Source organism: Chamaea fasciata, unplaced genomic scaffold (assembly GCF_029207755.1).
Source record: "Chamaea fasciata isolate MVZ Bird 193981 ecotype frontalis unplaced genomic scaffold, bChaFas1.0.hap1 SCAF_2, whole genome shotgun sequence".
NCBI classification, from domain to species: domain Eukaryota; kingdom Metazoa; phylum Chordata; class Aves; order Passeriformes; family Sylviidae; genus Chamaea; species Chamaea fasciata.
The window spans coordinates 98674843-98698446 of NW_027094087.1; the positions used below are offsets into that span (position 1 = coordinate 98674843).

The 23604-nt window shown below is 37.9% G+C and overlaps 2 protein-coding genes across 4 annotated transcripts in view; one reads left to right on the top strand and one right to left on the bottom strand.

Moving 5' to 3' along the window:
* Nucleotides 1–1180: 1180 nt before the first annotated feature.
* Nucleotides 1181–14786, bottom strand: FANCB (FA complementation group B). Of its 2 annotated transcripts, none has more exons than XM_066176854.1 (9): nucleotides 14627–14786; nucleotides 13034–14072; nucleotides 11907–12059; nucleotides 11297–11389; nucleotides 7388–7516; nucleotides 6378–6544; nucleotides 3845–4299; nucleotides 2797–3034; nucleotides 1181–1676 (listed from the first exon to the last, which is right to left on the bottom strand). In XM_066176854.1, the coding sequence occupies exons 2-9, from the start codon at nucleotides 13964–13966 to the stop codon at nucleotides 1256–1258; spliced, it is 2589 nt and encodes an 862-aa protein (XP_066032951.1). In that variant the 5' UTR covers nucleotides 13967–14072; nucleotides 14627–14786; the 3' UTR covers nucleotides 1181–1255. The 2 variants fall into 2 exon arrangements, with proteins under 2 accessions (XP_066032951.1, XP_066032950.1); XM_066176853.1 differs by having other exon boundaries at nucleotides 14612–14786.
* Nucleotides 14787–14869: 83 nt separating this feature from the next.
* Nucleotides 14870–23604, top strand: part of MOSPD2 (motile sperm domain containing 2) — a 32708-nt gene continuing 23973 nt past the window's right edge. Inside the window, exons 1-2 of one of the 2 annotated variants that reach the window (XM_066176856.1) lie at nucleotides 14870–14947; nucleotides 15157–15223. In XM_066176856.1, the coding sequence (XP_066032953.1) occupies nucleotides 14939–14947; nucleotides 15157–15223 (76 nt within the window). In that variant the 5' untranslated portion in view covers nucleotides 14870–14938. The remainder of the gene's footprint in view (nucleotides 14948–15156; nucleotides 15224–23604) is intronic. The other variant, XM_066176857.1, reaches the window with a different exon arrangement.

Sequence of the window (23604 nt, forward strand, 5' to 3'; positions counted from 1 at the left end):
ATGAGACATAAAGAATTATTCTGAAACATCAGTATTCCTTTTAGTCAAAAAAATATCTTCCACTTTTCCTGCCTGACTTGTATTGTCAGAGAGAGATCCTGCTGGAGATGTGAACTATTAACTCCATTTCCAGAGAAAATGAAAAGCAAAACTCTGACGACTACAAAAAATGGTGACAAGCAGTAAGAATGTTTTACTTATATAAAGCAGAGATAAAAGGAAGCAAATCACTGTGATTGGGGATTTGCTAACCTTTCTGCCCCTCATGAAGCTAGTGGGAAAATTTTGATTAAAAAATTACTATCTCAGCAAGTAGTACAGGCCATTCTCTTCCTAGAAGCATAAGCAGGATCTTCCTCAAGCCAGAGAAAGGAGGAATAATAATAAAAGAGTTGCCCAATATTATTTAAATTCCTTGAGACAGGCCAAAACCACGGAGCAGCTGGCATCAGCAGACAATCATCTGACTCTGGGATTGAGCAAGCCAACCTTCTGACCCTGAAGCTAGGTTGACATCCAAGGAAGAGTTTCCTGCAGGACTTAGCAGTGAGATTAGCCCTCCCACTAAATTGTACGGGCGTGGACCTCTCAAACCTGAAGCAGCTTTATTATGCAGTGAATCTTCACGAGTTCTTGAAATTTGGGTAAGAGGTCTGATCTGGTTCTCCACCTCCAATAAATACTCCATAAATCTGAGGGTGGACTCCAGAAGATAGGGCTGAAAGGTATAGAGTTTTGTTCCTCAAGTGGTAGCACTGGAAGTTATTTAAAAGGTTTGACGTATCATGAAGATAAACTGCCTCTTCTTTGAATTTGTCAAACTCCATACTCAAATTATTAATTACAACTGGTTGTATAATTTAGATCCTTCCTATACCTTCTTTAAGATTTCTAAAAGTCTTAACATTTTACATGTGTAAACAGTCATCTTTCAAGTTCAATAGAAGTATTTTTAAGAGTACACTTTTTTTTTTCTAAAATAGTTCTTTTATAGTCCAAGAATTATGATTTTGGAATAGGAATTATTAGAAAATACCTTAAAAAATACTTTTAAAATCTGTAACAAAATAATGACTCAATCTTTAAAATTAAATTCTTCCGATAGTCCTCAATTGAAATACCAGTATTTATCTGTAGAAACAACACAGAAATGCTATAGAATACAAAGCAGTATAAGTACCCATGAAAATATAAATATTATTTAATGGCATAACTTTAATAAATTTTTTTTCAAAATAAATTTAGTCAATAGTTTCTAGGACTTGACCAGTCTCCACACAATCATATCTGAACTGAGCTGAGCTTCTGCTATTTTCAAGGCAATTTTCTGGTACAGGGCCCCATTCATTGTTTGGTTCATACTCCGCACACTCTCTTCCCGCTCATCCTGAAGCTTCTTTCTGAATTGCTGGACTCCTTCCTCAGTGTCCAGTAAAGAAGCCAGAGGAGCATTATTGATTTTCTTGCCAGACTCATTCCCCCATGCCAAGCTGTTTTCAGCTTTAGTTTCTTTTAAGCAAAGAGAATTCTTCAAGGTGAGCATTTCCTTTTCCAGAGCCAGTGCTAACTGTTCTGTAAGTGCTCCTTTGCTTCCAGATCTCAGGAGTTTTACATGGCAGCTGGGAGGGAGAACTCTAATGAGGCTGTGAAGGCACTGGAACAAGACAGTCAGATTTCTGTAAAACAAAATGATGATGGTGTCAAAAAAAAGTATACTCTGTAGTTTCCACCCATCACAAAAATATCCTAGCCAGATACAGATAAAAGATCAATCCAAACACAGGAATAAAAGATACAGAAAATACAATCACAGCTCATAAACATGGGGGTCAGTCACTATTAACAAAATGGGATCAAAAGTGAATAGTACCAAGTAAAATCAATTTTCAAAAGGAACCAAAAGTCTTGAGACTTAAAATTTTACTGATTGATTGCTTAAATATTCCAGCCTTTCTTCTTACATAAAGGAAATCAACTCCTAATTTGAGGAAAAGACTGAAGCTCACTACAAAATACACTCTTAACAGTTACACCTTTTTTTTTTTTTCAGCTTGAACTTGTCAAAACAGCAACATTTTTCAATATCTCAGAAGTACTTTTTATGTTATAAGCCTTATTCAGCTAAGTCATAAGTTATTGCAGTATTACTAACTCACTTAAGGTGGTTTAGGAAATATTTGTCCAAGAATCTACCTAAGGACATCAGTGAGACTCTTCAGATTATTTCCTTTACATAATCATGGTAGATAGGAAATAACTACAGCAGAAACATGTACAAAATGAGACTGCATTTATATTGCAATACTAAACTAAAAAATGACTTAGCAATGAATTTAAATTTAATTTAACTTGGGGTTTGTGGTTTGGCTGGGGTTTTTTTTGTTTTAATATTAATGTATAAATATTTAATATTTAAAGTTTTATAAAAAATTAACACATGCTGAAGAAAAAAATTACAAATTACACATTATACTAAGAATAATGGAAGAAAAAAAGAATATAAAATTGTGCAGCAAAATGAAAAGGAAGAATAGTACCAAACAGGTGTTAATGGAGACTAGACTTCTTTGTAATTCAATGTTCCAGCCTAGACAAAATTATATAACTCAGTTCAGGTTCTCCCATAGTTCTGATCTGAAAACAGGTCTGTTATTGGTGATTGTTATAAAAGCATCATATTGGCAGCCTATTGGTTACAGTTTTGGCTGCTGTTTATGGTACCAGTAAGAAACAACATAAAGATAAAAAAGGGTGTATGGAAGATGAATATAAGCTATGCTTTTCAAGTGATTTTACCTGCAAAATATTGTTAGAACTCCTTGAAATGGATTTTTCAGGGCCCAGTTAAAAATTGTACCATGGATGTTTCCTGCTTTTTGACAGAATATGTTGTCCTGGCACTCCTTAAATGGTGTGCACTCCATTTCTCCCAGTAACCATGAACTGACTGGAGTCAATGTACAGTCACAAGACACAATCTGAAAAGAGAATCTGACAGACACTGCAAGGACAGCAAGTATGTCTTCCATGGAACCTGCAAGAAAATACAGTAAAAAAAGCTATTTGAACTAAATATTTTGATCATGCTGCATGTATTAAATGAGCTTTGATTTTTGCTCATACTCCCAGTTTTTTGGGAAGGATTTGTGCCTGACTTCAGGCATTCTTCATGAATTTTCTTCTCATCCAAATTCTTATCCCTACTTCTGTCAAGCAAAACAGTTGATTAATGGAGCAGCACTAATATAATGAAAGCTCTTAAGATAAACATCACCTTGGCAAAAGAAGACTATTAATAACCTACTGTGGCAGTAAGATGATATGTTGGCTTAAGCAGTGACACAGCATTAAAGCAAGAAAAATTAAAATTCATTGCAAACAATAAAAAGGGTATTTCAATACCTGAGCTAAAGTCCAGTTCAAAATCAATTCAATCAGGAATATTAAAAGAAATGAAAATTAATTACCTTAATATACATGTAGATGAGCAAGAGCTTCAATTACTTTGGTATTATTTAGGAGGTAGTAGTATGTCAGAAAAAAACTTCCATAACTAATTACAGTATCTTATTTATAGAAAAAACATTGGCTTCAGCATTCTGTACTCAAACTTATGTTCAAAATTATCCTTTCCAGATACCCTTCTTCACCAATGCTAGCAAAACCTTACAGCAACTAACTAAAAATTGTTTCCATTTTGAATGTTTTATCTCCTATTTCACCCAGCTTTAGTTCCCAAAAGGTCTGTGCAGGTCCTGTTAAAGAAATTTAGCTTGGCATCACCCAGAGTAAACAAAAGAATCAAATATATATTTATAAATCCAAAGCATATAAATCTATTTACCTGTACAGTAACTATTATCCCTCAGCATCTTTACTGAATATGTGCCATTTGAAATATCTTCCAGACTCAACAAAATTTTCCCACAGAGTACAGTGATTTTTTTGCTCTGCTGTAAACTATCACTCTGATGGTTTTGCTTCCTGGCATGCAGAAGAACTACACAGCCCACACGATAAAACGCCAGTAGTGGTGAAAGGCTGGTGACAGCAGTGACTGTCTTTGCTCCATCCGGCTGAATCCTTGAAGATCTCTTAGGAAACTCTTTTTTCAGATCGTTCTTGCTATGCAAGTCTAATTTCATCTTTTTTGGAGGAGGTTCAGTTTGACTTGAGGAGACTGCCAATGCTGAGAAGGCTTTGTTCAGCTTAATGATTTTACTTTGACACTTGATAATTGGAGAAATCGAAGAGAAGTCTTGATCCATCACTAAAGACAAACTGACCTCACTCAGTGACCTGCAAAAATCCATAAAATGATTGCACTCCCAGTTCACATTTTTGCCTTCTGACAAATAACCACAACTCTGCAGATGCATACAGACATAAGACTATCATAAAGTCCAATACTGTTCCAGATAAAGTCATAGACTTTACAAAAGTTTCACGTGACTGTTTCATATAAACTTAGTATAACGATTTTTCAAAATGTAGATTGAATTTTCAAAGAGCTTCTAGGAGTTAGATGCCTCTTTTCAACCAAAAGAATTTGAAGGTTTAATTCAGCCAGAAAAAGCTAAAAATTCTACGTAACTATACTCTATGACATTTATGGATTTTTTTTTTAAGATTTTACTTTCTTTTTAATAAAAAACTGCAGAAAATATAAATTCTGTCCTTTTGAGGATTAGAAGCCCTTCTGATACTCTACATTTTTATAGATAGTCAAACAAAATTGAATGTAGAGTAAAATAAAAGGTTTAAGATAAAAGGTTCAAGGTAATAGTTCCTTGAACATGCAGCAATTTCCTGAAATGTATGAAGTACTTTATTTATTCAACACAGGGCTCTTTCAATGAAATCCTAATATTACTTTTCCAGATCCTCTCTCAATGAATATATTATTCTGTCAATCAATTCAATCTCAAGATGTCACTGACACTTGAAAGTCTTATGAATGTCTAATTTTCTTTACAGAGAAGTATCACCACTTCACAATGCAATCTAGGATATCACTGCAAGCTTGCATTAGTAGGAAGCACAAAAATGATCAATAAAGAATTACAGTGTTGGAGCTGGAGATAAAGCAAGACCCTTTCCCCAAAAACACAGGTTGTTGTACACAGTACGGAACTGGAGCCCAGAACACCCAGGTTCTGCTGCTGGCCTGCCAGGTAACCTTGGACAAATGGCTTCTCCCTGCAGATCTTTTCTCAACTGTAAAAATGGGGGAGAGGGCTATTGCTGCTGGTTTTTAAAATCTCCTGAAGATCTTTGAAGTTATACAGGAATGAAGCGTTTCATTTAAAAAAAAAAAAAAGGCAAAGGCATCATCATCAAAGCTAAAAGAACAAACACTAAAAAGGCAAAAAACACTCTTTTGCCTCAGTGGCTCTTAAGAGAGGCTGTCAAGAGGATGAGGTATACTTTCTGGTAAAGTTACAGCAATCTGGCAGTTGAGAAAGAATATAGCCACAGCTCCAGCAGAATGGCCAGAGGGCCTAACAGGTCAGCTCCCTCAAAACCACCTGAGTGATTCTCAGTGACACCAGTAGTCTTTGAGCTCAGCCTAACACAGCCTCAGCTACACTGCCTCTGGGAACGTGGGTCAAAAGATAAGTTCTGACTCTGTTGAAGTTTACATTACACAAATCACACTGTAATTTTATATTTTATGTAATCCTCTTTTTTCACACTGTTTCAACTTAGTTCCTTCTCTGTAAGGGAAAATGATCTAAGTAATATTTACAACTAGAACTGAATAATTAAAATAAATAATAAAATAATAAATATTAAAATAATTTTAAAGACAACAATAAAAATAAATTATTGTGAAGGTTTAAGTATTGTATGGCTGACTGTTCTACATAATTTACATAAAATACAAGCGTTGCAAGCATTTTGATAAGCTACTTGACTAGAGGAGTTCAATTCAAAAGCTAAGTATTTATTAGTAGGTAAGAGAATTTAATAGATTTTCTTTTGTGCTTCTTGAAGCAGGCCAGTTAGGAATGGTAAGTAGCTAACATTAAAACATCAGGACCTAAGAGCTTTTTTTACAACACATACTGATGTCAGAATTGCTAAGTCAACATGGACTATAAAGAGCCATAATTTTTGTCAAAGAAAACTCTTGTAAAAAGTCTCCAGTAAGGTTGCAATTGTACTCACACAACTGATTTCTGGCTGTATAATGCTTTCTGCACAGTGCTAGAGAGCAAGCAAGCAGCAGCAAGAAAACTGACAAAGACACATTTGAAACACTTTATATGCAGATGTTCAAAATGAAAACATTTGAATTTATTGCAGAGCTTAACCTACACATTCATTTTCTATAAATCTACCAATGAAATTATTAGATAAGAGTATATACTCACCAATAAAATGATTCAGCTAGTTTCACTCCAACTACCAGGCTGTCACCCACAACACGGTGCCACAATTCCTCTGTGAAGTGCTCTGAGACTTTAGACGCCAACGATGTCTCTTTACTAAGAGAATCAGCAGGATTTTCTACATCATCCCAGAGAGAGACAAGGCCTTCCTTACAGAAAAACGTGGTTTTTTAGATACATTAGAGACATTGGTTCTTTTTCTACTGCATTACTTTGTGTTTTACCACAAGTGACTGCTGGAGGAGCTCTTAAGATACATAAAATGAAAGATATACATATATAAACTAGTTTATTCTCTACAACAAATAGAATTGAATTTTCTTAGAACACATTATATCATCATGTAAAGTACAACTTATTCTCTCCTTGTAAACCTCACATAATTGTCCAAAGACTTAAGGTGCTAGAAAATATATTATTGTATTTAATTGCTCAATACTTTATTGTCCAAACCTAGAAAAATTGAAAGATATCACAGCAGCAACTGAAAGGCAGATCAACTCCATTTCAATTAAATTAGGTTTCTTTTGAGCAACATATTAAAATAAAATTTTCCCAACCTCCATCACCTTCTCAGCCCACAGTTCACTCTGCCCACATTATAAAATCAATTTTGCTCACATAGTTATATGACAACTCTCTTTTTGTAACATGTGAGATTACAGACAGATATTCAATATCTAGGCAGCTGTGCCAATTAGAACTGTACACTCCCCTTGTGTTTGTCACTAGTTCTGTTAGAGGTTACTCCTCCATACCACTCAGTTGTCAGGAGGTATTGTGCACATCAATTTCAAGTAGCAACAACTAAATTTACTCCTAACTACATATATTGGCAAGTTAAGAAGATGAACCAGACTTAAAAAGCAGATTAATGAGTTTTGATAGTGGCAACCCCTACAGGTGAAAGTGGTTAAGTGGTTGAGGACAGCACCCTCTACAAATGCCTTGGCAGAATTCAGAAGTGATCTGGCCCATCTCCTGCATTTTACCTCTTTTGCCTTTGGTAGAATATGGGTTCTTTCTTCAACAAGATCTATTAATGCTCTGCAAGACTCAAGAATAACCCTCTTTTGGAGTCCTAAATGCTGATGTAGCTCTCGAACAGAAGTCCAACCAGCCTGTAAAAGATAATCATTAGATTACTGCACATAAAAAAGGATATTAAAGCTATCAAAATATCTTTTCAGCTTTCCATTTCTATGCAAGAATCACAAGTAACAGTCCTAAAAAATGTTCAAGTCAGGCTATTCTGTTTTTTAAATATGAATCTCAGAATCTTGGTCATTCAATATTAAACCTAGAGTTTAAGATAAATATTAAGGTAAACTTAATCAAATTATGTAGATATTCAGATACATTTCTGTAGATATTGTTCATTATTAATCCTGCTTCACTTTTTCATGGATAGCAGTTTCATTTTCTTCTCAAGATTTGTACTGATTATTGGTCAAGTAAATATATTGAAGAGTTAACAGATATACAAGCAGAGACACAACTGACTGTGTCTCAGTTAAACAAAACACAATGAAAAAACCCCCCCAAAAACCAACCAAGGCAAACCAACCAAAAAACCCCACAAACCAAGCAATAAAGAAAAAAAAAATCGTGCCAGCTTCTCAGGTTTTCAGAAAGTTCCTCAAAAGCTTAATATCTGGAAAGCATGATCCTGAGAAGTCCAATGCTGTCAAAGAGAGAACAAACTCAACCCTGGAATGCAAAACCACACTTCCCTATTCCCCATCCCCTTTAGAAAATCCCCCCAAACAGATAACACACATAAAATTCATTATAAGCCTGAACAAAAAAGCAGTTCTTGTAAGTGAAGTGATGTCCTCTACTCAAGCTGCAATGGCAAAGGGCATTTAGACCAACAGCACTTTATGAAAAGTTCTGTAAAAAAATTGTCACCTATCGAACTGTGACTCTAAGCACCAGATCCAAATAATAATCCAGTGCCAGACTTGAGTCAAGAGATGAAAATGAAGAGTTAAGAATGAAGCTGAGTCGACAATACCTTCCTAATTTAGGTCATCAGAACACTAAGCCATCATTACTCCTATTGGAGCCAATTCCTGAATAAATAACTGAGAACCAGAAAGCAAATGGGGAAGCACAGATGTGGAAGTAGTCAAAATGGCCAAACAGTCACTGTTGTATGCCTGCTGACCAATCTGGCTTTTACAAGCCCTTTTTCCTTCTAAAGCAACACAAGAAAAAGACCTGAATTCTACCACATAGCAAGGCCAAGACTGAGTTGTGTCCCCCATCCACCCTCTGTCACAAGTGACAGGCACATCCTTTCTGCTGTATGCCAAGATGTACTGCACTACAAGCATCAGCAGGAGTTACAAGCTTTGTGCTCTGAAACTAAGAAAATAAAACTAGATCACCTTAGAAGAGAAAATAAACATGAACATAAAAACAAGGCGTTCCAGAGCCAAAGACAATAGAGCTGTGAGTAAATCCAGAATTATAGTCTTTACAAAACTGTCAAGTAATGGGGGGGAGAACAGACCAGTGGACATAAAGACACTTCTTTATTTCTGCCGAAAAAATCAACTAAAACCAGGAGAAACCCTGTAACCTCAGCTATTGCAATGTAACTCTGCCAAAGGATGTCTTCAGAAGATACCAAAACACATGCTGAAGTGAAAAAAAAAACTTCAAAGGAGAAAAGGCTGGATTCAGGCCCAAAACAGCGTATGCAAAATAAACATAGAACAATTCAAAATTGTTCAAGCTGATCTATTTTTCAATTTCATTGCCTGCAAAATGTGGTTCAGAAATATTACTGTGTATAACTTAAACACAACTTACTTATACAGCGGATTATAATTAATTTCTGCCAAAGTTCTCACGTGGCTAAGAAAACAGCTGTGCAGATGTGAAACAAGGGTCAAGTAACAAGGATGAAAAAGGGCTTCATCTGCTATTTCATTTTGCTCTAAAACACAAGATTCCATGGAGACTGAAAACTTGATTTGATTGCAAATTTCCAGAATACCTGAATTTTGATGATAAATATCAAGAGACACCACTTCAAGACTAAACAACCTTTGAAAATTTCCAAGTTAAGCAGAACTCATGCACTATTGCTTCAAAACAAGCATCCTTGAAATTCAATTATATATCAGATTATAAAAGCCAGCAAGAGTACTTCACTGTTCAGCAAATATAATACAGAACAATGGGGATTTCAACAAGGAAGAAACAGCAAGGGTAAAAAGAAATATCTGCATCTACTTCCGAATTCATCAGCTTGTCAAAACACAGTAAATTTCCAACTGCTTACAATGCTAGCACATGGCTTTGAAAATTAGAGATTAAAAAGATCTAAAAGCACAGAAATGTTAGGTCTTATAAGGGATTCCGGTCTGTAACAACTGTATTAGCACACAGTAGATAAAATATCCAGCCACTGGCTTATTTCCAGCAGAACCAATAGGAAGTGCAAAACAGATAATTTGATCCTGACACAGATTCACAGAGCTGTACAGCTGGAAGCCAGTTGGTGTATTCAAAGAACAAAGTTATGGAACATGGAACATGCAGCTGTCAATGGCAGGGTGGACAACTTTCATTACAATCGTGGAAGGAGCAGCCACTAAGAAACAGAAACTAATTTCTGTTTTGTAGGAAAGTAATGTAACAAGTAACGTAATGAGCGAGAATGCAGCCATGAAGTCAGTTTTAAAATATGACTGTCAAAAAAGCAAAAAATGCAGAAACAGAAAAAGATGCCCGCGGAAGGAAGATTGCACTTCTGCATGTTAAAGCCTAACATGCAAACTATAAAAAAGTAGGATTGGAAGGGACCTCAAGAGGTCCTCAAAATTAATCCAGCTTCTATTTTCTTGGCCTTCTAGGAGGCCAAAAAGTATTTTGCCTGCTGTTCTCCAAATAGCTTTTGTCTTTTGGGTGATGCACAATATCTTTTTAAATATCTTTGTCATTAGAACTAGAAAAGTCTTTTCCTTTTAAGTCTTTTCCTAATATGTCCTTCTTTTATTTATTTATTAACTGGTAAACTATGGCAAATTAATTTGCTTCATTTTTAAAGGCTGGAAATAAAACTGCCACAATATCCTACTTAGTTTTCACTAATTCTCAAGTGACAGAAATAATTACCCCGTATCTTGTCTTTAGAGCAGCCTTAGCAAACTAACAACAGCCTCACATTATTGACTCAGTATGAGATTCACATTCTCCCCTAAAGGTTTTTTCTTTTTAAATAACCCTTCTGTTTGTCAATTATTACCCATTTGGTATAGGCTAATATACACACTGCAAAAGCACTCACATTGGTGAGTGTGTTGGGTGGGAAACTCCAGCAAGTTTCCCCCAGTTTGTTTTATAAATGATTCTGGTTAAAAGAAGAATACATTTAAGCTTTATCTACAGTACTTTTCAAAATTATCCTTATAAAACCACCAGTAACAGGAGCAAAAACAACATCAACAACAACATCAGAAGATGGTGAAATAACCACCGTCACCAATTTGTACAAACGCACTCACTGGGAATCTGCCACTACATGACCTGAAAGTTACGTATGTAATGGGGAGCAAAAGAAGTAAATTTTCTAACTTTTTAAAGCTGGTATTTAAACATGAGTAAAATGACTGCCAAGGAGCTCGGATAAGATAGCTTCAACATTATCTCAAATTTTTAGTTAAAATTATATTAACCTCTACAATTACCTAAATGCACTTATAACAACTGAGAGAATGGAAACACAGACTACCACTGATTGAAGAATAAATACTTAACCATGTTGTCCTTTTCCCTGAACCACTTCTTCAATAATAACAGTATCACTAGCCTCACCCTTTAGATAATGCAATGATACAGAACAGTAATTTATAGAAAACATGGAGGCAGAACTGTTGAGTACAAACCTGCAATCTTGTTTCAAGGGCTCGGACAGTAAGCAAACCATTCTCTTGCAATCCTTCTGCAGCAGGAGCATCATGTTTATAATTGATACCACTCTGAAAGAAAAAAACAAAACCAAAACTATGAATGAATTAAAAAGCTGGAAGTAAGATACAGGCTATTACACAGCATTATAAAAATCTGGGGGAAAATACAGCAAGCCAGGACAATCACAGTATGTCTTTTAAAAGAAAAAATCTATTTTCTGCAAGCAATTAGAATTTGATAGCACATAATGGACAGACCAAATTATGAGAAGATAATTATCAAGCACTATGGCCTTAATTAAATTATGGGTTCTTAGCCAAAAGGTAAGCATTGTGGCAAAACTATTATGTATGTGAAGCATTTTCAGCTGCATTAATTTCCCAACAGAATGTTGATATAATCATAGAAGCAAAATAATGTCTTCAGATAATTTAAGATTATAGCAGGAAATTTGTATTCAAACTTCAGGGCATTTCACAGAACACATCCAATTTCACTTTGCATCAATACTTTAATGATTTGTTGAGGTTTTCTTAATTTAGTAAGCACAGACTGAGTAGCTGAGAAAAGGCAAGCTCAACTTACTGCATAGTTGACCTCCCCAAGATCTGTTATTTTGAATGTACTTAACACGTCTGTATTGGAGTCATCCTTAAAAAGCAGTAACAGCTGCTCACTTCCAGAGCCAATAAAATCATCCACCAGAACACACTTCACATTTTGCCATTTGGAAGCCACCTACAGTGAAAGAGGTTTTAAAATACATTTATTAGAATAAATCTTGTATTTGAGATCTCATTTTGGTGAAGCTTGCTTTCCATTAAGAGGAAGCCTGTTCAGTTTTGGGAAATACAATAATATTTAGAAATTTCAAGCCATTATTTCACCCCATTATTTAGAGCCTATGTAACTCTGGGAAAATTTAGCCATTTCTCTTTAAAGATCACTTTCCAGATTACAGGTTGCAGAGAAGATGACAACTTTTTGGTGTATTCAAATGGCTGAACAGGTGAATGTTGTAACATTTATTTAGAAGCAGTAATACTTGAAGATCAGTTAAAGGCATTATACCTTTGATATCGAGAAATATCTTTGTTTCACAACAGATATGTTTGAAAGTTAAAGACAAATTTTTATAATAATGCCAGCAACTAAATAGTACAAATTTTTATTTCCTGACTTATACAAGTCTTCCTGTCAGATTTCTATAGAACCCTAGCAGAAACTTTGTCTCTCCTAATTTTATGAAACAACAGCAAGGCCTTTTCTTGTCATTATTATAAAACAACATTTTATAGAAACAACTTTTTGTTATTACAAATTAAGGTTCGAAAACCTTTGATGCCCCAATGGGTAGTTTATACTTTGCAATGACACAAGATTACTTCTAACGCAAATCATCCAGGCACACTCATAATTGCCTTACAACTTCAAGTTTTCACACTACTGCAGTTTTCAATTGGTAACAGAAGCTTTAGTCAGACTCATAAATGTATTACTAAATGAAAGAATCCTAGCTTCGTTTTCAGATATATATGCAAGCAATGGAAGCAAAACAATGTTATACTTTAGACAGGTTGTTTTACCAGCAGCAACAGTAATAAACAAACAAGAAATCTAAAGACCTTAAACGTGCAGGTTTTCAGTCGCAGGACTTTCAATAAATATAAGAAAGACTGCAGTAAAATGGCGCTGGTCAAAGCCACCAATACCTGTAAGCTGTCTCTCCTCTGTACAACACAGCTATTTCCAGAGGCAAAAGACACAACAAACAGCACATCATTGCTACTGGTTAGAGCTGGTTTTACTGAACACGGCTTTTCGTAAGGAAGCTCACAAACACCTTTAGGGACACCATTTTGGAACCAAATAAGCTGGTTCTTGTGGGTTATGGCAACAAGTGATATTCGGAGCTGTTTTTTCAATCTCTCACTCTTGCAGATGTAGACAGAAGACACCACTCTGCTGTAAGCATGAGGCATGAAGCACGTGCCAGTCAGCATTTTTTGTGTTTGAATTGCGTATCCAAAGAATTCAGTACCCCAGATGGCTCTGTCTGAAACAGAAAACCCAGCTGGATCTTCAGTCTCTGGCAGGCAAGCAGTTCTCATTCCTAAGACAACAGTGCCTTCACCCATAATGTCACCTGTCCACACTACAGAAGAAAGCTGAACAGGAGCACTTTGAACCACGCAGGTGTTGGAAGAGATGTAGAACAGCTTGTTGGCATGTCTCCACAACAGTGATGGGCCAGCAAACAACCTGATGTCTTCTTTCAGCTCATAATCCAATTTAAAAAAAAAGGACGGCTCAAATTGGTTTGAACTGTGAAGCAATAATAAAAAGTATTTGATATTGTTCCGTTTTTTCTTCTTCATCAAAACGCAGGGAAGAATAATCCCTGTTCTGGAATCCGTTGTGCAGCCACAACAAATCATTTCAATTTTTGAGTGACTGGCGCCCATGCTGAATACTCCAGAAGACTTCTGAACAAACAGCTTAGTGTCTCTGTTGAACGCCATCCTTCTGACACATAAATTAATTGTTTTATCACCTGCTTCCTCTGCATGCTTTGGTTTTGACAACTGAAACACAAGGACTTCACCATTGTAGGACAAGAATTGATCTTGCTCACTCAGAAGCATCGTGATTTATCTTTATGTATATTCTTCTACAAGGAAATCACATGCATCCTATTTCTATCAGGTTTATTTCTTTGTGGAAATTTTAACCTTCCTGGACATTTTCCATCTACAAAAGCAAATAAGAAAAATTAAATTATATTGGGACTAGCTGAACTGAGCCTTAAGAATAACTATGTGTTGCAAAGCAATAATACAGAAAAAATTGAGAATGAGGTATGTGCTTTAATCTCACCGATAAATAACGAAGTTTAACAACTTTATACTAAAAGATTTAAGTAACAGAAACATTTCAGAAACGTTTCTTTACCAAAGTAGGAATTCTCTGGTTATCAACAGCTGTACGGCATAATATAAATTGATAGAAACCAAACCACATACAATTCGTGTGATTGTATTAAGGGTGTCAGTGCCACAAATATACTGAGCAACTGGAAAGTAACGGTGCTTTGAATTCTTAAATTAAAGAGCCTTCTCTTGGGCATAGCGCTTATTAATAGCTATAACTTATTTTTTGTTAAAATTATAAGGCCTCAAAGGAGAAGGTTCTCCTGAAGAAGCATACAGTCATTTTGCGGCCAAGTTTACTCCCCCCCCCTTCGCCCAGGGAAGGCCCCGGGGATCCCGAGGGAACCGCAGCCGCCTCACCAAGTTTCACTCAACCTGCAGGTTCCGCAGCGACGCTCCTCTCCCGGCTCAGGCCCCGTTACGGCCCGCCCCGCGAGCTCCCGCACAGAGACCGGCGACAGACAAGGGCAGGGAGCGGGGCCTCTCCGGACTCTTGGCGGGGCCGGTGCCGCGGTTCCCGGCGGGGCGGCTCCGAAGCTCCCGCCGCGGGGAGCACGACGGGAGCGCGGGGGGGCGGGGCCTGCGGGGGGCGGGGCCTGCCGGGCGCCGCTCCATCCCCTTTTCCCGCCGCTCCTCGCGCTGCCGGAGCCGCCTCAGTGCGGGCGGCGCGGGCGGACCCGCTGGATCATGGCTGAGGTGAGTCCTTGTGCCCCTTTCCCCCTCGCTGCTGCCTTCTTTCCCGACTCCCGGCTGTTCTCTCCCCGGCCCCCGCCCGCAGCCCCTCGGGCTTGGTGATCTGGCGGGCCGGTGGCCGGGCCCTGCCGTACAGGTGAGGGTCTGGGGCTGTCTGCGGCCCCGGCCTTGCCCTTCCTTTCACGGCTCTCCTATTCCTTGTTGCCTTTCAGCAGCGGCAGGATAAGGCGGCGCTGATAAGCGAGACTCGGCGGCGTTTCGAGGCGGAGTACCTGCCAGGTGAGCCGGGAGCGGGGGATGCCGTCTCTGGGGCTGGTCCGCTGTCGCTTTTCCTCTCGGGCCGCCGGGTATCCCGCTTTCCCACGGCCGGGAGCGTCTGTGCCTTTTCACGGAACCGACTGGGTCGGAAAAGGCCTCCGAGATCATCGAGGCCACCCTGTGACTGGACACCTGTCAGCCAGACCAGGGCACTGAGTGCCACATCCAGTCTTTCCTTAAACGCCTCCGGGGACGGTGACCGTCGCCTCCCTGGGCAGCCCATTCAAATATCGAATCGCTCGTTGTGTTAAGAATTCCTTCCTAATGTCCTGAACTTCCCCTGGTGCACTTAGGGTGTCCGAAGGCACGGAAAGGTATGGTGCAGGTTTCTGTGCCGGGCGCTCTGTGTGCTGGGTCGCTGCCTTGGGCTGCAGGATATGTTGGGGCAGAGCTCTCGGTCCTTTTCTCTTGCAGCTGTGTTTGGTTGGCTGGAGAGGGTGGCTGGGGCATTGCTGTGCTTGGTGTTCTTTGGACATAAAACACGTCAGGGAAGGGAGGTATTCTGATCTCTCTGAGTTTGTCAAAAGAAGAGTTGTTTTCTGGAGTAATTTGCACTTGAAATTCATTCAGGCCATAATTAAAATCATGCAGTATGTCCAACTCGGTTCTTAAGCGCAGGTGCATTTAAATTTGTAAATGAAGGCTGGGAGATGCTGGGGATGCCTAGGGGAGAGGGAAGACTGGGATAAGCCTAGAGTGGTTTTCGTTTATTTTAAGGCTGATTTACATTGCTTATGTTGGAAGAATGCAGAATATGCTAACAACTGCAGCAAACAGTATGTTTCATTGTGACTATCTAGAGATTTTCTACTAAAAAATGCAAATTTTTAATGCAAATACAGTAAAAGCCCAGTAGTTGTGTTGCCTGCATCTCCTTTAATATGAGCCTCAGTTCTGCAAACAAATGTCTCTCTTTGATGTTCCTGATCAGGATTATTGAGGTTAGCTTGCTGTCTAACACTTTCATTTATGTAAGGGTTATGTGCTTCTTCATTGGCTTCATTATAGTGGGCTGGAACATCCTTTGGAAAATTGTGAAGGTCTTGAGGGTGGTACAACTTTGTCTCATAGTTACTCTGCTAACTTTTCTAAAGGAGACTACTTTGGCCTTGGTTAGAGATAACCTTTATTTCTGATGACAAAATTTGTTAGAAACTCTTGAAGTAGAGAGAGCTTATTTTACCGTTTGATATTTCTAAGTGAATAAAGATAACTTTGTAAAGCTTAGGCTTGAATGAGTGGAGGCCCATTTTAAATACTACATTTTTCTGCCTCTTAATGTTTTCTATTAGTGTATATTTTCATATCGTAGGTGGTTCAACTTGCTTTGTATTCTGTTATCCCAGAGCCACACTCAGAAATAATTATTTCAGAAAGCCTAGGATGGCTCTGGGACAGTGGTTGTGGAAAAGGAGTATTACTCTTTCACTTGATCTACTGCTTAAAATCTTGGAATTCCACAGATTTCTCTAGTTGTGACAATGTCTGTTGGGCTGGTTGATACAGCCATTAAAATAACTGACTCGTGTTGCAAGGTAAGCTCTAATCCTGTTTACAGTATTTTGAACACTTTTTCTCAGTAAGCCCATTTTTGGGTCATGGTTTTAGGCTCTTGGCCCTTTCAAGAAAACAGGATTAAGACTCTTTTGAGTTTGTGTTCTTAAGACTCTGCCACAAATTAGGAATGCTACAAGCAGGTTAATGTTCTCATGACCACAATCAAGAATGAAAACCACAGGATTTTAATTTTGTGCTGGTCTATCAGCCTTTACTCATTGTGTTCTAAAATTTATTCTTTTATGCTTCTGAGTCAAAGGAATGTGGGGCTGCACATATGCAGGTACCCTCAAACTTGTGACTTTGGGGTGGAAAGGTACGAATGATTGCTTCATACCCAGGAATTTTAGTCTGCTTTCAAAACTAAGGGCACTGTCAGGCTACACTGAGAAGCTGATCCTTCCTGTAAAGTTTAGTATAAATTAGAATATGATTGTGGGCCTCTACAGAGCAAACTTTATTCCATTTACAGGAACAGCAGATATTAAAGTTGGAGAAAAGTTTTCAGGCATTTTTTTTTTTCCTGGAGGTTGCAGCTGCCACTGTTTGTTTTCCCTCTGAGGAAAACAATGTAACTGGTTGTTCTGGAAACACAGTGATTCTGATTATCAGAGATGAAGTGCTTCTTCCATATTCTGTAACTCATAGTTACTGGTTTCCCTCCTGCCCCTCCTCATCCAGGAAGAATTGACAGTGGTCAAAAATGCTGTGATGGCCTCACAGTAATGTTTACTTCTGTTATGAAATGAAAACTTAGAGGGTCTTTGGAATCCTACTTTTTCATTGAAAAGTATTTATTGGCAGAATACAATTTTTAGATTAAAGTAGAATCTACAGAGATATAGAGCTGGTTCAGAAAAGTCCAATATTTCAACATGTATTATAATAATATGTGGTGGTCTTGATAATTTTCAAGGCTGGGTGAGAAAAGTTCTGTTCAGCAACTGAAAGCACCATAAATCTGTGGTTTTTTAATTATACATGTTTCATTTATGTAACCAAATCAGAAAATGCTTTTGATAGTCAGATACACTGTGAAAGTGTCAGAGAACCTTACTGGTCATTTTCCAGAACTTTCTTGTTGAAGTTGTTCAGCTGATTTAGACATTGAAGTGTACTAGAAGGAAAGCTTGGCCACTGTTGGATCTTATCTGCAAAGCAGTATTTATTATTAACTGAAGTCTTGTGGTGTTTTTTTTCTCTTTATTTAACTTTCTAGCTGGGTTCCAAAGACAACCTCAATTCTTGTGAGGAATGTATGTCCCAGTAATGAAACCCTTGTATTTAAAAGGTTTACGTCCAATAGTGGTGCTGTCAGTCCAATAGACTGGCAAGCACTGTCTGATATGGGAGTCAGACAATGCTTTGTCTTCACTGGTTTGGGGCCTGATTTTTGTTTTGCCTGTTTGGGTTCTTTGTAAGAGTTGGTGATGTAAATGATTTTACTGGTGAAAGGAACAATGAAAACAAAAGTTTTTTTTTCTAGCACTGGCTGGCACTAACAGTGTTTTCTAGCAAACAAGCGTGTCTTTTTCTATAGTGAATTTCCATTCCTTAGAGGATTTCTAAAATTAGCTTTTATTTCTGGGCTATTACTTTCTATTTTAATGTTACAGTGGAAATTAGTTACGATCAAGTCTTGTTTTTTTTTTTCAGTAAACTAGTTTTCTCCGCATTTCCTTTTGTATATTAACTGTTTCTAGTTACTTATTTCCTGGCCCTCCCCATTCACCTACTTTACCTTTCTCCTTTAGGCAAATCTTAATTTTCAAGAAAGATTTTATAAGAGAGGTTTTCCATCCTTGCAATATAAAGAATTAAATTTCATCATGACCTTCTTTAAGCCGGTAGTAAAGGTGTTTTGTTAATCATATGGGCTGATTGCAAATAAATTTTGCCATATGGGGCATCCTTAAAAATCAGTGATAAGACTATTGTGGAAGTTTCTTAATGCTTTTCAGAGCAAAAGACATATGCAGGTTTTGCATACCTGGATATGTTGTGTGCTCTGAAATGTCTGTTTTCCCTGGTTCTTGGCTTTCAGGCTGAGACTGGTGAAAGGATAAGATGGAAAGCATCCTTTCATAAAAAGCTCTGTGTAATGTTAGTGATTGACCTTTTTATAAAGGTAGTCTTTATTGTCACTGACAGTGTTCAGCTTTGCTAAAAGTTTCTCTCACTTTGTGGAGGCAGATATTTTATTTGTCTATTGCTGCTTGAGGTTGTTGAAGTAATTCCTTATTGGTTGGAAATAGTGGGGTTTTAATCCCTGTCCCTTTTTGGCTACTGACCTACTTAAATTGTTTCTAGTCCAGCTGATTTTTCTCATCTAGCAACTGAAGGCACATACCTGAATTGTTACAGTACTTAGCTTCATGTTTGGCATCAGCAGCCAATTAAAATGGGTTTCCTCTTTGTAGCCAAAGTCCGAGAGATGACTGTGACCATTTTAGACCAAGAATTCTTGGCTGGAATAGCTTTAAGACAGTAGTTTAATTGAGTCTTTCTGTAATGTAACACTTGACATACTTTTTCTAAGTTGCTTTTTTCCTCTACTTTATACAACGAAGTTTTGGGTTTTTTTCTCTCTCAAAAGACACACAGTTGCTGTCCCTACTTAGCTTTCTGTATGGCTTCTTCTGTAACACAACTTTTCTAGATAAGATTTTTTTTTTCTGAAGAGAGGGATCATTCAGGGCTTTAATTCTGAACTTCTCTGGCTTAATTTAGTGTGTGATTTAGCTGTGCTGCCTGGTTTTGAGTCCTGTAGTTACTCTTCTATATTCCTTCTGAATATTCTCAAGTTTGGATTTTTTTTACTAAAGCATGAACAATAGAAGAAGCCACAGCAGCACAGCACTGTTCTCCTGGAGTCACAGAATGGGTCAGGTTGGAAGGGACCACAGTGGCTTGTCTGGTCCATCCTGTTCAGGCAGAGTGATCCCAGGGCACAGGTTTGCATGCAGACAGTCCTTGGATGGTTCCACACCCTCTCTGGACAATCTGTTGCAGGGCTTGGTCACACACAGTGAAGTTCTTCCTCATACTCAGGAGGGACTTCCTCTGCCTCAGTCTCTGCCATTGCCTCTTGCCCTGTTGCTGGGCACCGCTGAGAGGAGCCTGGGCCCATCCTCTGACACCTCCCTGCAGATACAGACAGACACTGATGAGATCTCTGTTCAGTCATCTCTTCTCCAGGCTGAACAAGCCCACCTCTCTCAGCCTCTTCTGTGTAAGGTGTTCCAGTGCCTCCATCATCTTTGTATCCCTCCCCTGGACCTGCTCCAGGGGCTCCTGACATGGTCATTACATGGCATTGAAAAAAAGTGTGAGGTCAAGAGAAGGCATTTTACAGTTTGTGCCTTGAGAGTACTTAATGAAATCTTCTAGTGAAAGTACTGCAGTGAAAGTTGTGTGCACTTAGTTTTCTGTAATTCTGCAGTTGTTTTCAGAGCTGTTGTGTGGTGCTGTAGAAGATCCTTTATGTTGAAACGTTGTAATTAAGTGATACAGTTTCACTGGAAGCTTCTCAGCTTGAAGAAGACAACTATTAAAAGGGTAGAATGTTCTTATGGAAAGAACAGAAGTCCTTACTAAAGCAAGAAAAAAAAAAAAAAAAGGAAGGCAACTTATATAAGAAGTTGCTGTTCAAACAACTTTGTCTTCTAGTCTTTTCTCTTGATCTCAGATGCTCAATGAGAAAATAGAAGTGACTTTAACCAACTATTTTCAAAACAAGGTTAAATACCTGGTCAGTTTTGCTCACTCAATTTTTCTTGAAGAATTTTCTGCTAAAGGAATAAAGAGGGCTAATAATGGCCACATCTCCTTGCTACTACTGTCACTCCCTTATGTGTAATTTATATTTTGGCAGATTATGCTTTTTCTTGCTTTTTTGGATCTGAGTCTTGCTTAGTTTCTACAGTTTCCTGGGTCAATGGAAAAGTATTGCAGCATCCCAGTTTTGCCTCTTCCATAGGCTGTGGAACTATTCTGTGGTACAGAAAGGTTTGAGTGTCTTGGACTGAGGAAGCAACCAGGTTTCCAAGCCTCTGGACTGTGAAATGTTACACAAAAGTCTGGCACTGCTGCTGCACACATGGTTTTCAGCAGCTCTTTCTGAACAGAGATAGCTGGTAGTGCCGTTCCTTGTTACCTTTGGGGTGAGTGATGGTGTTCCAAATACCTTGCAAAATTCTGTTCCTGATGGACTTAATGACAGAGATGTCTCTCTTCCTGAGCTGAGGGTGACTACACTGAGTGTCTCAGTGTCCTAGTGGCAGTCCTGCAAGTGTGAAGAAACAAGCACCTAATTTTCCTTTGAGAAAAGCATCAGTATATATGGTTACAGGTATCTAAATGGGTAGGCTTGGAGATTGTCTGAGGCAAGTTACTTCAGTTTATAGTTCCACCTGAATATCCATATGGGCCCTGCAAATACTGTCTTTTTTGGCCTCTTAATTGTTGTGCAAGATGTATTCAAATTGTATTGAGAATCCCAAAGGTTTTATTTTCTTTCAACTAATTCTCATCTAACTCCAGAAGTTTCTAATACAGTAGCTGCACTCAAGTGTTCCATAAGTGATTTAAGATTAGAAACATTCTGATTTTTTAAAAGCGTGTTTTGAAAACAAGTTTCCAGATGTCTGTGGAATTACATGGCATGTACAGATTTGAAGAGGAATTCCTCCTCTGAACTGACATATTTTCAATCACTGGGTTCTTGGAAGGACTCCATCAATTTTATATCACTCTGCTTTTTGTGTGTGACATAAAACACCTTTTTTTTTTTTTGGATTCACATTCTCATTGTAAATTTTACTTATTTTATAGCAAGAATTGAATCAATCAGGTAAGTCATACAGCATTCAGAATTCAGTCCTGTTCTGTCGATCTTTAGCTAACCTGATTCAAGTACTGACATTCTGCAAGTGTTTGTGGATGCAGAACTTGACTAGTTGTTTCCCTTGGCTTTATGATGTATTGTAGCATATATGTAAATTCAGATTGCAGGGGTCTTGTTGAGAACTCAGTTACAGGAGAGAGGAAAAGATGCTTTTTCAACTATCCTTATCTCTGAATGCAGCTTCCTTTCCATTGATGTTGGAAGTTTGGATTAAACATTTTCTCTGTTTCACTTTCTTAAAATACTCACAAAGTTAAATGTCTGTGTTTTTAAAAATATTCTCGTAAGTTCAGAGTTTGGGAAAACTTGTTAGTGGCTGAGAAATGTGTTCTAAGGTTTCCTCCATGTAATGGTACATCAGTGGTTTTAAATTGCAGTTTGATACAAGGTGCACAATTCTCTCATTTTGAAAGCTGTGCTCTCAAAATGATACTGAAGGCAAAGGGAGCCTCCCAAAGTGTGAAACGTTGTCTTGTTAGTTTTTACCTGGTGGTGGGTTTTGTCTTTAATGACACAGTGCCCTAATCCCTTATTTATATAAGATACACATGGGACTGATCTCAGCAAAGCACTTGGCTGATTGATTAACTGCAGCCACTCCTAGCTGGAAGCCAGCGTGTGTTAGAGGTTATTAAACCAAGGTGAAGTAGTTAACTTGAAACTAAGTCTTGTTAGCTTTTCTCAGATAAAACTTCCTAAATCATTCAGGGAACTACAAATTTCAGATGAGCAGTTGAGGCTACAAAATTCCACATACCAGGATTTTTTGCAGTTCATCTGTGGTTCCTCTAGAGCCAGAGAGAAGTTTAACATTTCAGTCTGGTGCTGAGTGGTCACTTCACTGGGCTTAGTCAGAATGTAGGAAATCAGCTGTCTGGTGCAAGTATGGAAATTATGAGAAAAGGAACTGCAGTAGTTAAAAAGATTTTAGTGGATTAGAGGCTTTTGGGCAGAGGAAAAGGCAGGGAACTAAGATTAAGGAAAGTGAGATTAAATTCTAGGGTTATCTAAGGAACAAAGTAAAGTAGTGGAATGAGATCAAAGGAAGGAGAAATTTGAGGCCTAATGAAGAAGGGAAGATGGTAGATGTTGTATGTGAGAAGCAGTCAGATGAGAAGAGATGCTTTGGGGAGCGCAGCTATAATTTAGTGAATGGACACATTTAAATTGATATATTCTTACAGTTGCATTGACTAATTTATAGCAGGAAACAGTATAAATTGAAAGATGAGTAAAACAGATAATATTTTTGCATGTAGGCCAGTAAAACAACAAATATTAGCAGAATTTATAGTGTCTTTTTCATAACTCCTTCCTCAGAGTTGTCTGTCTGAAATAAACATTCCCAAGCCATCCTATCACACTTCTAGATAGTTATAAATGGCTCTGAAAGCAGTTTATTGCTATTGATAGAGGAATAGTTTTTCCAGTATGTGAAAATTAAATATCTTTTATTAACAGTCTTAATTTTTCTATGGTAATCATGAATTTAGGTGAATAACTTAAGTGCTTATGTTCTTTTAGTAGTTAGCAGAGATGTGTATCAGTGTCTGTGGCTTTCAGAAGCTTGTTTCTGTTCTTGATTTACATTCTATTTTTACTAGTTGTTCAGATAGAAGATCACTGATCTAAAAACTGAGCTTTTGTTTAAGCATATCTGCAGTAGAAGTAGGTCGATTTAGCATTTGTTTCACTTTCCTGTTTCAAAATAAAAAAAAAAACCCAGAGCAGCAGCAAGTCTTGTTTCATCTGAAGTACTTCTAAAAGCATGTAAGCCTGTTATCATGTTGCTAATGGGATACAAGAAAGTACAAGAAGCCTTGGGGGCTTTTGTGCTACTCTAGAGTTGCATGTAGTTTTTATTGAGTAGGGTAACAAT

Coding starts and splice junctions, on each gene's coding strand:
- FANCB (XM_066176854.1), bottom strand. CDS start 13,966: ATGCTTCTGAGTGAGCAAGATCAATTCTTGTCCTACAATGGTGAAGTC. Junction 3,035..3,844: donor GGATAATAGTTACTGTACAG/GTAAATAGATTT, acceptor ATTTTCTTGCAG/GTTCCATGGAAGACATACTT. Junction 1,677..2,796: donor GTTCTAACAATATTTTGCAG/GTAAAATCACTT, acceptor TTTGTTTTACAG/AAATCTGACTGTCTTGTTCC.